The following is a 15317-nucleotide window of genomic DNA, read 5'->3' on the forward strand; positions in this document are numbered from 1 at the left end:
GACAAAGCAGAAAACAAACAAACACTGGGAAATGCAAATTTATGTTAATTTTTCAATATACCTTGATGATTGCTTTGTCATTACAGGGCCATAAGGCAGAAGTCAACAATTAAGAGTTATTAGTGGAATAAATAGCTGGAGAAGGACTCTCTGAAGAACAAAGCACTTATGGACATTGTTTGACATCACTGCTTCTCACTGCTTCAGAAGCTGTGACCTCAACAGGCTCAAACCCTGAAATCTCTTCTCATGGGCCCACAAAGGATGAAAAAGGATTGGAAACACACCAGTAAAAGGTAAGGAAGGAGGATAATAAAATACACACCAGCAATACCTTTGTACAAAGACACATTTCCTTCAAACCCTGCACAAGATGGGGGAGCCTCTGCTCTCCGACCACCGCTGCATTTCACCCAAAAGCACTGGGGAGGGGCTCAGCTGTCTGAAATCTACTTGTGATACCTCAGAAACGATGCTGTGACCCTGGAGAAGGGCCTGAAGGGCCTATAAAGCTGCAAGAGTTGCATTACCACCAAAACCACCCAACACCCTTCCTGACACCCTCCGGTAACGAAGAAACTTCGCAGGGGATGTCACAAGTTGCACCATGGCCGCGGTTGGATTGCCCAGATACGGCACCGGGCTTGGCTAGGGACAGACAGAATGGGGATGTGGACCTGCGTGTGCAGCTGGGTTTTATGTGAGTGATATTTATCCCAGAGGTGCATAGTTTAGAGGCAGTGAGGGAAGTCAGTTCTGGATGAAATCCTTACCCCACTGATAGCAGTGGAGTCACTGATGGGTTCGGGCTGCCCACCACGAACCCAGGGTGGATCTCCTCAAACCAGGGCAGTACTTAGGTGGGAACAAACGATAAGACTGTTATGGAAAAAAAAAACCAGCTGTGGTCCGGCTGGCTTGCCCTGTTCTCTCAGGCAGCAGCATACTCCACCATCTCTTTTCCTCCAAACCTTTATGTTCCACTGTAGGCTTGCTACTCAGCATTGCTATTAGAGGGTGCCATGTGTCCTGAAAGCAGAGCTGCAATTAAAGTGCAGCACACACCCACTTTTGTGTCAAATTGTGGTAACTATTCACACATCTGTATTTTTTCCCCCCCAAAGCCTTTTGTTTCTTCTTCAAATTATTATCAAAGGCAGAATACTAATGAAGATTTTTGCAAAAATGCTGAAAATTGAGGTGCAACTCGGGGTTGCCCAAAACCTCTTCACCAGCAACCTTGTTTGGGAAAAAGATAAATAAATCAAAATGCAGCATTTCCACATGGCAATCAGCTCCTCCACTGCGTCTGCACCTCATCAATCACGCATTGTCTGCCGGAGAGGCGAGCCTTGTAAATGTCACATCCACTCAGGCCCGAGGAGAGGCGAATCAAAATGCAGCGAGGAGTTTTAATTGGATAGTGTAATTAAACTAAAAAACCCCAGCAGAATAGCTTTGACAGGATAGATGAAGACCCCTTTTAATAGGGCTACAAAACAGATTTGTTAAAAGGATGAGGCAATGCGCGCTCCTGATTGCGCTCAGGAGAACTTTTATGGAGAGGCTGTTCAAGGGGGACGCAGTTAATCAGTGCAGCCCCGGCTGCGGCAGGAGCCGCTCCAGCGACGCCGTCCCCGACCCGCTCCTGTCCCTCCATAGACCCCTCCCTGCCAGGCCCTTCTCTGGTGGGACACATCCTGCTGAGTGCTGCCCCAGCCTGGCACAGCCCGAGCCCACCGGCGCGCACGGAGCCGTCGGCACAGCCACGGCCATCTGCGCCCGCTGCCGTCCCCCAGGCACCCCCTGCCTGCACTGCGTGGCCACGGGCGGCCTCATCCCTTCTGTTCCACGCTTGGACATTCCTTCCACTCCAACCTGAAGTTTGGGAACGTTTTCTCTGCTTGAACCTTTTTTTTACCTTTTGATCAGAACCTGTGATTAGTCTCCTATTGAGTAGGAATTTTACTGTGTTACTTCACGCTCCGCTGTGGGAGCAGCAATATCAGGAACCAGCACGTGGTATTTTGTGCACCATTTGCAGAGCACACACTGCCTCTGCTCTGGCCCCACTGCAGGCTCTGAGCGAACTGCAATGGCTCTATTTAAACTCCCAGAGCAGCAGGAACCCAACACCTTCCCAACATTTTCTGGGTATTTTCAGCCCTTCCACAACCCAACAACAAATTCATTAAATTAGTATTACCCAATGTGCATAATCGGGAGGAACTGGACACTGAATTAAAACATCAAATACCTTTAGCTTTAAATGAAAACTACATAAAGGGGGTTCAGGCATCACTCTGGCTATCACTTACAGCCAGGGTGAATACTGCTGGAAAAGCTATTTTCGTGCAGATGTGGAATTCAATGGGAAAGACTGACTCGTGTAGCAACATCAATCAAAACGTCGGCTCGGCTGGCAGCTCTCGACAGTAAGGCAGGTTCAAAGGTCACGGGATAAAGAAAAAGCCAAGCTCTGGTTCAGCTCTAATATCTCCTCGCTGGAAGTCTTACCGAGGTACCTGCCCCCCTTCTGTACTTGCAGCTTTCATTAATCTTCTTGCCATCTTTTTTAACTAGTCATGCAGAACCGCTCGATAGCGAGACATATAATGGGGAGGCCCTGTGCCTATTACCAGGTTAACACTCTGTTAAGCCCCAGTGCAACAATGGAATCAGAATTTAAAGGAAATCTTCAGCTGCAGGGTGCAAAGCGGGCAATTAAATTACAAACTGAAGTTACCCATGTACTCTGTGACCTACGGAACACCTTTGTTTAGACTTACCTTCATATTGAGGGTATTTTGACATAGCAACTGAGATGTCTCTGCTTTATGGAAACAAAAAACAGGCAGATAAGGGATCACAGAGAATGCTGCTTCAGTGTTTCAAGTAAATTATCAAATAAATCCAATTTCTGCAGCTCGTGTAAAGCACAGATGCCCGGGAGAATCTCAGGGCAGGTGCCCGGCCCATCAGGCGTGGTGGTCCTGTGGGGCTGCCCCGGGCTCAGCCAGTGCCCAGCAGCCCTGGGCATCCACCACGGCCACTCGGGCCACAGAGCACTGCACATGGGCAGCGGGCAGTGACACTGAAGTTTTTCCCCTGTCCAAGTAATGTAAGAGACATTACCAGAATCAGATTTCCTTTAAATTACACTATTGCAAAGGGATATAATTGTATTAAACATATTATGTTGCTTCCTTAAGACTTTATATTATGTACACTTAATTGAGATACAAAGCTCTTTTCAGCTATAAAAATGACAACTACTTTATTAAGGCTTAAATCTTATTTCTCCATGATAGGATGCTTCCTTTCAAGACTCAAAACATTCAGAATCTCTCCTGATAATCAGGCTGAACCTGATTTAAAGAAGATGTTCGTGCCCGGTGTTGTCAGTTTCTAATGTCATCGGAGCAAGCCAGCAGGGCCATTACCTCTTCCCTCAGTCTAAATCCAGGGAGTCTGATTTAATTTACAAATAAAACTTCAAATTCTGACCCAGGGCTACTACAAGGGCAAACAAAAATCATCAGCCGTCCCTGCCTACAATCCCCCCACTAATGGCAAATGAGATGCCAGAGCTTTCTGTTTTCATTTTCTGTCCTCACTGCAGGCAGCTCCGAGTTCTGTGAACTCACAGCACAGGAAAACTCAGCCTGTCCAGAACAGCTCCGAGCTGTCCATCAATATTCCCACCACGTCAGCTCTGAAGCTGTTGAGTCCTTTCACACACACAAGTGCCACTAAAGCTTCGTTGCACGACCCAGTTCAGAGAGACCTAAGGAACACGTGCACAAGACTCCACTGCACCCTTACACTGCTCCCAGCACACAACCTCTATCCCCAATGCCCCCAGCCCTTACTAAAAAGTAGGGTCACATTTGGAGGCTGGTGCAAACCCTTCACCTCTTCAGAACTACAAGAGCCCAGCCCAGCAAAGCGGAGCTCAGCTGGGTTCCAACCCCACTGCGGTGCCTGGGGAGGGAAGGCAGCCCCAAACCCAGAGCCCGGCGCAACGGGACAAGCACAGCACTTCTGAAAGAGCAGATGGAGCATGTTTGTGTTACAAGAGATAAAAACATGAAAACAAAATATATTGCAGAACTCAAAGACCTTATCTGTACTCAGCCTTTCTTTGCAATAATTCATTCAAGAAAGATCCAGGAATAATTTTTGATGTAAACTCTGCTACAAACATACATCACCGTGCTGATAAAAATCACAGACAAAACTTGTGAAATACAGTGAGTTTCATTCCTTTATGCTGCTAAAATAACTTTTTTCCATTTAAAATTCAAGAGATACTGATCTGCTGTTCAGTTCCCCAAAATGCATCATTCTGAGATGTCACACTAAAAGTCTTTTCTGCTGGCCTAAAATAATGACTTTTGGAACATCTTTAGTGAGTTGGGAAAAGGTCAGCAGTTTCAGGAGGAAGTATTTTCTCCTTCTGGAACTGTGCTGAACCATTATTTAGTAGGAGAAGTTTAAGATGTTCACATGACAACGAGCAAATAAACCCCTCAGTGCTGTAATGGTTGCCTTGGTCGCAACCTGTCAGTGTCCTCTCCAAAGCCACCATGACTCTTCACTCAGTGGTCCCCATGTGCAGGTACTGCCCTCCTGCACCTGGGCTCTCTCTGGGAGTTGAAATTCCTGGGTTGGCAGGATTTGGGTACAAACACAATTTCCCACAGCAGCAGGTGCTGCCTCTGGGGCTGGAGAGCCCCATCCTGGCAGGATGGGGTCTGAGGTGCCCAGGGATTGTGCCCCGGTGTGTTGACAGCAGTGAAAACCTCAGATTTCAATCCGACTCTTCAAATACAGCCTCATTTTGTGGGCACCATTTTATCCACTCAAATGTTTGCATTTGCAGTGAAATGTGGCCACAGTGCAGAGGTGTGACAGGGTTTACCAGCACAAACTGCCCCTGGCACTGTACACGAAATCCTCACGAGTTTCAGACTACCAGGTCACTGGGGAAGCTTCTCCTTGGGGTCGTGCCTACCCAAGGACCATGAAATCTTGATGGAGAGACAGAAGACAATGACTAGACGAAGAACATGGAGTAGGAAGGGGTAATGAAGGGGAGAAAGATATAGTTCAATAATTGCTGATAAAATCTGTGGCAGCCATAAATTTACTCTTCCAAGAGAATTCAACAGATCATTACCTCTGTAAATATGTATCACATAATTCTCCCTCTCTGTCACCTTGCAGATAAGTACTTAATACCAGCATCTCACTACCCTGCAGAGGCACAAGTGCAGTAAAATCCATCTGAGCTTTTGAACTGCAGTCACTTTTTGATAGTAGACAGTTCCATTTTGGCCCCACCGGGAGCCATTGCCCAATTTCCCCAGGGCCCATCCTGCGCTTTTTAAAACAAATTTTCCAGATAGAAACTCTCATTACTCTACTGACACAACAAGCAGAAGCTCTTGCTTTTTATTGCACTCTACAGAGCCAGCTCTGACCTCTGGGTGATGACTGAGCTGGGATGTCCAGCCTGTCCCCAAACCTGGCTGTCACCGCCGTTCTGGCCCGGCCACCACTATGGAACAGAATGCCCAGAGTGGCACCTTCCATCCCAGTGACCCTTCAGCCATGGCTGAGGCAAATTCAGACTGAGCTGACACTTACTGTATGTCTGAGATCCTCAGTTGCACCAAAGACATTTAAAACAAGTCTGAAAGCTAAAAAGTTGAAAAAATTGCAATTATGTTGAATCATGGATTTGCTGGCTCTGCTGCAGGGCTGGAGACAGCTGGGCAGAGCCAGTGTTCCCTTGGTGTGACAGTGGGCAAGAAACACTGAGTGATGCCATTAGCTGAGAGCAGCATCAAAGGACACTCGTAAAACGTGTGTCTGTTTATGCTGTGTTCTCTATAACAGAATTGAGTCAGATTAAAAACATCCTGTAATGAATAAAATACACCTATAGAAAGAAAAGGACATGGTAGCAATAATTCTTTGGACATCAAGCACATCCAGGGAGGCAGAGAAGAGAGAACATAAATAAAAAGGACTACTCACTTGGGCTTTTTTCTTCTGCAAGGTCACAGGCACAGAGGAGTTCAGAATCGATTGAAATGGGTTTCTGCTTAATCCAAAACTTAGTGCTGGCCTTCTGATTAGTAACAGGGTCTATCTCTACCTTGTCTCCAGAAATACCTGAGATGAGAAAGAATAGAGAGCCACAACAGTGATCTGTTTAACCGATTTCATATCAGCCGTTTGACACACTTTATAAATCTTAAATGGGCTGAAGGTATATTGCCCTTCTGGGCTTTCTGAAAGCATGGCAGCTTTTGAAACCAGAAGCAAATGGTTATCAAACTGCATTGATAATCTGCATTTTATTCTCCCACATAAGCATACCAAAAGAAAGAAATATCACAGAAAAAATTCTTCTAAATGCATACAGAGCTCTTCTGGAAGCAGCAGCTACACGAGCTGCGAGATTTATAGGAGATAGTGCTGGTTCTGCAGTCACCACTGCTCTGTGTAATAGACACTATCACCACCAGCCCCACTCCATCTGCTGTACAGCACACATAGGATCATAGAATAACAGAACCAGAGGCTCAGAATATGCTGAGTTGGAAGGGACCCATCAGGATCATTGAGTCCAACTCCTGGCCCGGCACAGGACATCCCAAGAATCCCCCCCTGTGCCTGAGAGCCTCTTGAACTCAGGCAGGCTTGATGCTATGCTCACTTCCCAGGAGAGCCTGTTCCAGAGCCCAACCCCGCTCTGGGTGAAAACCCTCTTCCTGATATCCAACCTAAATGTCCCCTGACTCAGCTTCAGTCGCTTCCTTGGGTCCTACCACTGGTCACAAGAGCAGAGATTGGTACCTGCCCCTCTGCTTCCCCTCGTGAGGATGCTGAAGTTCACAATGAGGTCTGACCCCAGTCTTCTCTTCTCCAAACAAAGTGCCCTCATCTGCTCCTCATAAGACTTCCCCTCCAGACCCTTCCCCATCCTCGTGGCCTCCTTTTGATGCTCTCTAATGGCTTAATGTCTTTTTTATGTTGTGGTGCCCAAAACTGCACACAGTACTCAAGGTGAGGCCACACCAGTGGCAGAGGGCAAGGAGCATCCTGCTGGAACGAGTTCAGCAGCTGTTGACACAGCTGAACAAACTTCCCGGGCAGTTTTTAACATCTAGGCGTGCAGAGCCTTAAAAACAGTGATGTGTCTTCAGCCATGAGTTACAGGGTGAAGCTCATGAGATATCGACAAAGTGAATTTGCAAACCACATCCATTTGTGTTCTGAGCAACTCCAAAGCCAAGGAGGCAGGAGCCTAGGGGGGTCTGCCTGCAGCCCCTGCCCCAAGCCCAGGTCAGCCTTGCCCACCCCGTGGGTTATGGGAACACCCCGTTAACCCAACAATGCGCTCTGCCATTACACACACGTCACATCAGAGAGATCACACTGCAATTAAGCATTGTATCAAGATACCAATTAACATCCAGGCTGCTGGGACTCACTAATTTGAGTAGGATGAGGCTGTATCTGGAGCCCATTTTGGGTGGTGATTTAATTTTGGACAGATTATGTAAAATCGGTGTTGGTATTTCACTGTAATGGTTCTTTATTCCAAATGGTATTTGCTGTAGTTTAAGGAAAATATGGAAGCTGACGATACAAAGCCTTATTTTCTCACTAAAAAAAAGTCAAAGGAAGTTCTAAAAATAAAAGTGCAAATTCTTTGTGTGTAAGGGCTGTTCCCCATCCCTTCCTCTAAGAGCATCACCCCTAAAAATATCCTCAAAAAAATTTCAGTATTTGGTCCTGCAACTTCAGAATTCACAGTCAGTCAATACTGTTAATGCACCTTGTTAATTTGATAGGATTTGTCAGGTAACTCCACTGGAAAATTATATAAAACTGTTCCAGATGAACAGATGATAGTGACATGAATTAAAGTGATAGAACAATAGTGGAATATAAACCAGAAATGACACCCAAAGTGGCTGTTGATTTATTGCCATCCTGAGTTTGGTTCTGGGCTTCCATGTATATTAGTGCTACAAATCTGGGTCCATTTAGCAGCGAGATGCTCATACATACATCACCAGCTCCTGCTCCAAGCCAAGGTCACTCCCCATTGCATCAATCTTCTCAGCAGAGGCTACTTCACCATTTTGTAACCATCTCAGATGGAACAGACTTCCTCCTCTTTCATCTTTTTTTTATCATGTAAAATACACTTTAACTTCTATTATTTTTATCTGCAAATTGTTGCTGTATACTTCATCCATTATTTCTGTATCTCGACATCGCTGGCTCAAGCTAACCCACATCCAGAGAGCACATTGACAAAGAATGTTGTCTTTTTTGTGTTATTGTTCTCACAATCTGGATGTGTTGAAACCTAAAATCAAAACAGTATTGTGTCTGTGGCTTCTGCAGGCTCTGTCTCGCAGCACAAATCACTCATACTCAAATCCTAAGTAAAAATGATGCTTCTACTATTTTTTAAATTCATTCATTTTGTCAAAAGAAATGCCAGTCCAGTAACACTGTTCTGTTCTTGCTCCCTTTGTTGGGGTCTGCAATTGCCCCCCCTTCTGAAACACTTGCCAGCAGTTGTTTTTCCAGACAATATGCTCCTGTTAGTTCTGCTAATGTAATACACAAGTAAATGTGTCTTATTCCTCTACAACATGATAGAGCCTTTGTAAAACTGCTGAGAGTGCTGCTGTGTGTGCATTACCCTGCGATATGGGCTGAAACACAAACCCCAGACCTTAAACTGCCACCTTAAATGCAATAACCCCATCACTCAGAGGGCTGGGCATTCCTCCCATGGCCATCCACATATCACCTTTTACTACAGAGCTATGCACAATGCACAGAAAATCAAATTTACTCCCGTATTTTTCATAAACCTTGTCTCAAATTCAATGATCAGGCCTCAAAGCAGCTAAAACATTTCAAAAAGTGCAATCTGCTCCTGCACAGCCACCGACACCATTGATGTGCCAACAAGGAGCAAAGCAATGGCACGGGATTCTTGGGGTCCTCGAGAAACACTTGCTTGCTGTGGCTGCTACATAGAACTGATGGCACAAAAAGGCTGCACAGAAAAGTCTTTGCAACTGGCCATCATCAAACTGCTGGAGAACAGCTCCCAGACCAGTTACTATGACTGAAGACAGAAAACCAGCCCGTTTTTTCCATTTCAGGGAGGAAGAAGCAGTCTGTCATTCACAGGTAACATGTAACACTCATAGCCCAAACCCAAACAGCCCCTCAGCCCTTATTTTGCCAGTGCTGCTCTTTTGATATCTTTAAAAAATTCAGAACAAAACCCAGTAACTTTGACTGTATCAGAAGATTTTGATTTTCTACAATTGCTCATGGTTTGAACACCCTGCTGGGGTTTTCTTTGATTTAAAAAAAAAAAATTAGATTATAAAACCCCATTGTCAGTGCACTGCCATCAAAATCACACAAGTTCACAGATTGTTATAAAAGGGAAATTTTATGGTCCTTACAGCACTGGGTAGGGTCAGCTCCTCCACTGCTGCACAAGTTAAGCCATTTGTTTCATTTAACAGCTCTTCTCCCTTAACCATTTATCTTTAGTGATCTGTCATGACCTTTTCAAGCTCTCATTTCTGACACTTCCCAGATACAGTGAGTCAAACTTCACTGGAAGCAAACTATCACACCCCGAGAGTTTGCTCAAACGCAGCGAACATGCCCAGCACTGCCCTGCTCCTGCACCAGCAGATAAATCCTGCCTTAACTAGACAGCTCAAAATAAACCAAAAAAGCCTCTTCTGTGAGAATTTTACAGACATGTATTCTTATATGTGCTTCAGGATGGAAGAATGAAGAGACTGTAGTGACAATAATACAGGAGTTGGTACAGTTTAACAATTCTACTGAATTCTACAGAATAAATGTATTTTGCAAACATTATGGCACTTAATATCTTACTGCTGAATCATTTCTTTATGGAAGTATTTGCAGGAATGTCACAGGTCACCTACCAATGCATCATTAATCAAATTTTCACAATTTAAACACAAAGATAAAAAGCCATTCAATCATTTTAAAACAGTAATGGGGCTTTTATAATTCAGGATTCTGTCAGCCCTTGGCCTTCGGGTTTTCAAAAGCATTCAGCGAGCCAATAAGGACAATATAAAACCTTTAGAGAATGCTCGTTTATTTTGTTCCACCTCAAATTTCCACTAGGTCGTTAAAAATCTTTCAGTCTCAGAAAAGGAAAAACCCAGCAATTCCCAATTTTGCAAAGCCTCATTTAAAAATAACAAAACAGTTGGCAAGAAGCTTTCCATTAGGAAGCCTAGACTGAAAAAAAGAGACGAGGTCATTAAATAATGGCCTTCGTTCAGAGGCAACATGTGCAACTGATTGGGGATAATAAAAATACTGAAGTATTTTCAACGGAAAGCAATACTTTTAACTGCTGAAATGCCAGTAACACTTTCAAATGCTCCACAAGAAAATGGACCAAGGTGAAAATGATTGCTTCAGAATGGCCTGAGATGGCCAGGCAGCTGTTAGAGACAGCCAAAGGTCTGAGCTGCTCCTTTCTGCTCTGTGCCACGGCACGGATTGATTTACCTAACTGCACGTCCGTGGTGAACCGCAGCCGGTGGATCATGCTGACTTTGAAGGACTTGTAATGGTGGCTGCTGAGCATGTCCTGGACTGTGGCAATATCGATCTGGGGATCCTCCTCTGAGACCTCTTCTCCTCTTGAACCTGCAAAACAAGGCCAGAGTCCTGAAGGAGAGGTTTGGCACAGGGCACACACTCAGCCGGCGCGGCAGTACCGCCATGGGGAGCTGGCTGAGGGAACACTAAATGCTCAGGGAGTGTCTCTGGGAGGAGGAAATTCCATCCTCCATCCCAGGCCAGTCACTAAGGCACTGAGACCACGATGTCAGACCTTTATGGCCACAGGAAGAGCAGCACACCATCCCAGTGGCCGGTTCCTGGGCGGCACGAGGGAGCCCTGGACCGCAGGTATCCCAGGGGCCCTGTGGGAGGACCCTGCCGGGCACCCACCGCCTGTCACCCAGGAAGGAGCCCAGGGAGGGGGCCAGAGTTGCCCAGAAGTCCACCCAGAGGTGGGCCCAGAGGTGTCTGTCCCCAGAGGTGCCACCCTCGATGCCAGCACCAGCAGAGATCTCCTGTGTGCCGGCAGCACCCTGGGCACATTGATGTGAAGCTGCACTTTATTTACTGATTAGTATTCTCATTACCACTGCAGGTACTGCCTTTATAAAAGGCAACAACTCATTAAGCCAAAATGCCAATTACTGAAAAAATATAACATACTTTAAAGATTTTTTACATTTTATGACATTGGATTAACACCAATTTCAACATTACTATAATGTGATATATAATTGCACAGAGTAATTTCGATGCCAGCTGCTAATAAAGCACCTCAGCTCGAAATGATCATTCAGATGCTGTAGATAAAGTGGCATAAATATGTTTGAAAACTGATTTAGCTTCTTACAGGAGATCCTGAGGAATGACACATTTTGTTTAATATCTTGGCTAATGTAGTCCTAAAAGCTGAACCAACTGCCAGTTCAGAGAACTAAATTTGCTGCAGGAGATTAATGAAAACTTTATATTTTGCTGAAATTTTAATAATGGGAAGATGAGATGATGGAGTTTTAGTACAGATCTTAAAGCTCCAGCAAAGCAGTTACCAACTTGTTAGATCTTTCAGTATTAATTTTGCTTGAGACTTGTACTGTTGGAGTGGCCTCAACACTACACCACCGTGAGCATCTGCTGTTAAATGAGTCCAAAACCACATGGAGAGCATAAAGCAGGAGATTCCCATGTCACAGGCTTTCACCACAGCTTTCCCAATGCTGCCCTCCCCACGCACCACGGACTTTCCTTTGGGGAAGGGGGACACCAAAGGGTTAAGCTACAAATGGGGCTGTGCCATTTGACTTGAAAGGATTCCAAAAATCAAATTAAACAGTCTCCATGTGAATTTATGCAGAGCCATCTTAACACTGCAAACCACTCCATGCTCCAGAATGACAAGATAAATTGTAATGGCTCCTTCCGAGACATTACAATGCATTTTGTCACAGACCCCTGTGTTAATGTCTCTATACTATGGATTATCATAATGTATCATGTCAAACCCTCATGCTGCACTACTCCAAAGATACACTGAGATATGTCAAACTTTTTGGTGCACTTAGAAGCATCTTGAGAGACGGTGGTGTGGCGGTGCCTGGAAGGGAAGCAGGAGGATGGCAGTGGCACCGCTGCCCTGCTGCTGAGAGCCAGCCAGGGCCCTGCTCCGTGCTGGAAACCAGTGGGATGTCCCCACAACCCTGTCCCCATAGTGTGTGGTCACCATGGCACCCTGTGCTGGGACAGGAGCCGTGACACAGCAGAACTGACCCCTCCACTGGACCCTGGGCTGCCCACACAGCCCCCAGGACAGACCTGAATCCCTGTGAAACAGAGTGAGATCGGTCACTCGGGCCAACCTCCTCACTGAAAATCCTGATTTTCAAATGAGACCAACAGCAATGGCACAACAGCACCAGATCCATGAGCTGGAAACAAGGCAGAAGCTAAACCAGGAGCCTCCTCTGACAGGGACCCCTGCCAGCAGCGGGGGACAGATAAAAATGACACATTAGGAATACCACAATACTGAAATGTCATATGCAGCCTATTCAAGAGCAAGTGAACCTGCATTTCCTCGATAAAACAACAAAATACAAAGTTAACTGCACTGCAAAAATGTCCCTTATTACTTTAATGTACTAGAATATTGCTTAATGAAAGTTCTTAATTGCAATACAATTAATTACATACACAGAGTCCCCAATTACATTTTCCAATAAGACATTGGCTTTGCTATAGGTCTAAAGGCACTAAACCAATTTTAATATATTAAGACCAATTTCCCTTGAATACTAATTACTATCTAATGATAAAATGAGAAAGAGGAACTTTCCAGAAATAAGATGGCAAGAATAAAACTAAATTAGCCATGAACGGCTTGCTACCACACATAAAGGCATTCCACATTACAAAGTGCAGCTTTCAGTTTAAAGATAAATCTTGGTGCAAGTTAAAAGTTCTGCACACTGGAAGCAGTTTATTAGCTTGAATGCTATTAGTAAATGCTGGATGGAAAGGGGATTTCTCCATACATATTTCTTAATAATGGAAAGTTTTTGTTTCATTTAATACCCTGAAATATAAACTTTCTCTTTGCCCAAAGGAATGTGGCTGCTCTTCTCCCAGCAGATGCTTGGCATCATCCAGATACATATTTATAAATCACTATGAGACTATGAAGAGCACATTTACAAGTAATAGCTGTTACAACAGAGTTTTTTCTGACTGGCGTATCAAAGCTAAAAGTATTTCAAATCAAGACAGAATGCACAAAGTGAGTATTTCAGTTTGATGATAGGACTGACAAGCCATTATTTTATTAATAGTGCAAAACTGTCAATATTTCTATTCTAATGTCATGCCAAAAGATAGCTCCTAAGCACCCCAAAATCCACTTCCTGACTGTGCAGGGGGCAGCCAGGCTCTGCACAAGGAAGGAATTGTGACTGATCTCACAAACTGTACTGTCCTGGAGCCCCTCTGTGTGGAGGGCCAACACATAGCCCCGAGCAGGGACAGTGCAGGATCCCTCTGCCATGGGAATCCCCCCTGAGCAGGGCTCCAGATCGTGCTCCTAGATGGGCACCATCGCTGTGCTAAATGAGGGCAGCAGTGCTCCCCAGTTAGGGGAATTTGGACCTGGTGGCCTCAGGGATCCATCCCACACCTCTCCAGTGCTCTGTGGAGGAGCAAGGCTCACTTTGGTGTGCCCTGGCTGGGAGGGAAGGGGAGCAGTGCAGCACAAGGACTTCAGGAGAAGGGAAAAGTGTCCCCACAACACTGTGATTGACATTTACTTTGAGCCAAGGCTCCTGAGGCTCTCCTGGAGCAGAGCTGACTGACTGCCTCCTGATACACCATTTAGAAACTTCCAACAGATTTACTCTTTAAGTAATGGTGCAACCTGAACCCAGGCACCCACAAGAGCAAAGACCTGCAGGATATACAGCTACAGGCCACAGCCTGGATTCCTCCACAGATGATGAAAATACATTAAAAATGCAGTATCTGCAGTATTCTTTTAATTACAGAGCCCAGGTTAAAAAAATGTTATTTTAAATCACAAGCAAAACCCATGGAGGTATGACTAGTGTGCATCATTTCAGAGATTAAAAATCGATACAAAAGTAATAGGTGGGATGCAGACGTCGAGGAATTCTGGCTTGTGGAAGAGCACAACTCGATTAGTGAGGTCAGAATTGCTCCATTTCCTCAGCACAGCCCCCTTGCTCCCTCTGGCCAAGGTCTCTCCTACAGATTCTCAGAACCCTTTTATGAAGAAATGAACCAGGAGCATCATGAATATTTTGGGAGCAAGTCCCACCCTAAGGAGAGCAGCAGCCCAAGCTGGTAATCTCAGCCCCAGCGGCACTGGGAGCTCCTGGAGCTGTGTCTCACTTCTGCTATTCCCTGAACAGAGCAGAGGCTGGAGCCAGGAATGATTTGGGGATGCTCTGCTGCCACTCCGGGATAAGGTACAGTTGCTATGGCCAAAAAGCATCAGCTGAAAGGTTTAACCTTTGCACAGAAAGAAAAAACTCTTCCACTACCTGAAGCAGGCTCTTACTATGGCTGTGTGCAGCGTTCTTGGCTGAGACCAGGACTGACCGGTTTTACTCATTAGCACAATCAACATTTTTACACAAAATGGAATGAAAGAACACCAAAACTGAGAGCGTGGCTGTTGTAAAGAATGAAGAATGGACCAAAATGCCATGGGGAACAAACACAAATCAGTGTTATATGTCTTTTTTTTAAATTTCATATTGTTTCATGTGAAGAAATAAATCAGGAAATAAATATTAGGATCATTAAAACAGTAATAGAATAAAAATATTTGAGCAGAGCTGGAGAGAAGATTATTTGTCTGGCACTTCAAAAATCATCAAACTGCTCTAGTTATTTCTGCATGGCTAATTACTTTAAATTGTATTAGAAAACCCCAGTGCCTCTGACAGCCACATTGACACGGCACAACACCCTGCAGACCGACCCCTCGACTCACTGAGCAACGTCTGCAACACAGACAGGTTCATATTTCGTGTTTTTCAGGGTTGGTCTTAACTTTACAGAGCAGAGTTTAACAGCAAAAGATTAATCATGAAGTGATAAACAGGATGCAGACTATTTACTAAAGG

General features: G+C 45.0%; 1 protein-coding gene across 3 annotated transcripts in view; it reads right to left on the reverse strand.

The window, feature by feature from the left end:
• MAPKAP1 (MAPK associated protein 1) overlaps nt 1-15317 on the reverse strand; it is an 82622-nt gene that overhangs the window by 5685 nt on the left and 61620 nt on the right. For all 3 annotated transcript variants that reach the window (XM_069031772.1, XM_069031770.1, XM_069031771.1), the window contains 2 exons: nt 10624-10764; nt 6046-6183 (listed from right to left, as the gene is read on the reverse strand). In XM_069031772.1, coding sequence (XP_068887873.1) covers nt 6046-6183; nt 10624-10764 — 279 coding nt within the window. The remainder of the gene's footprint in view (nt 1-6045; nt 6184-10623; nt 10765-15317) is intronic.

Source organism: Aphelocoma coerulescens, chromosome 17 (assembly GCF_041296385.1).
Source record: "Aphelocoma coerulescens isolate FSJ_1873_10779 chromosome 17, UR_Acoe_1.0, whole genome shotgun sequence".
Taxonomy (NCBI): Eukaryota; Metazoa; Chordata; class Aves; order Passeriformes; family Corvidae; genus Aphelocoma; species Aphelocoma coerulescens.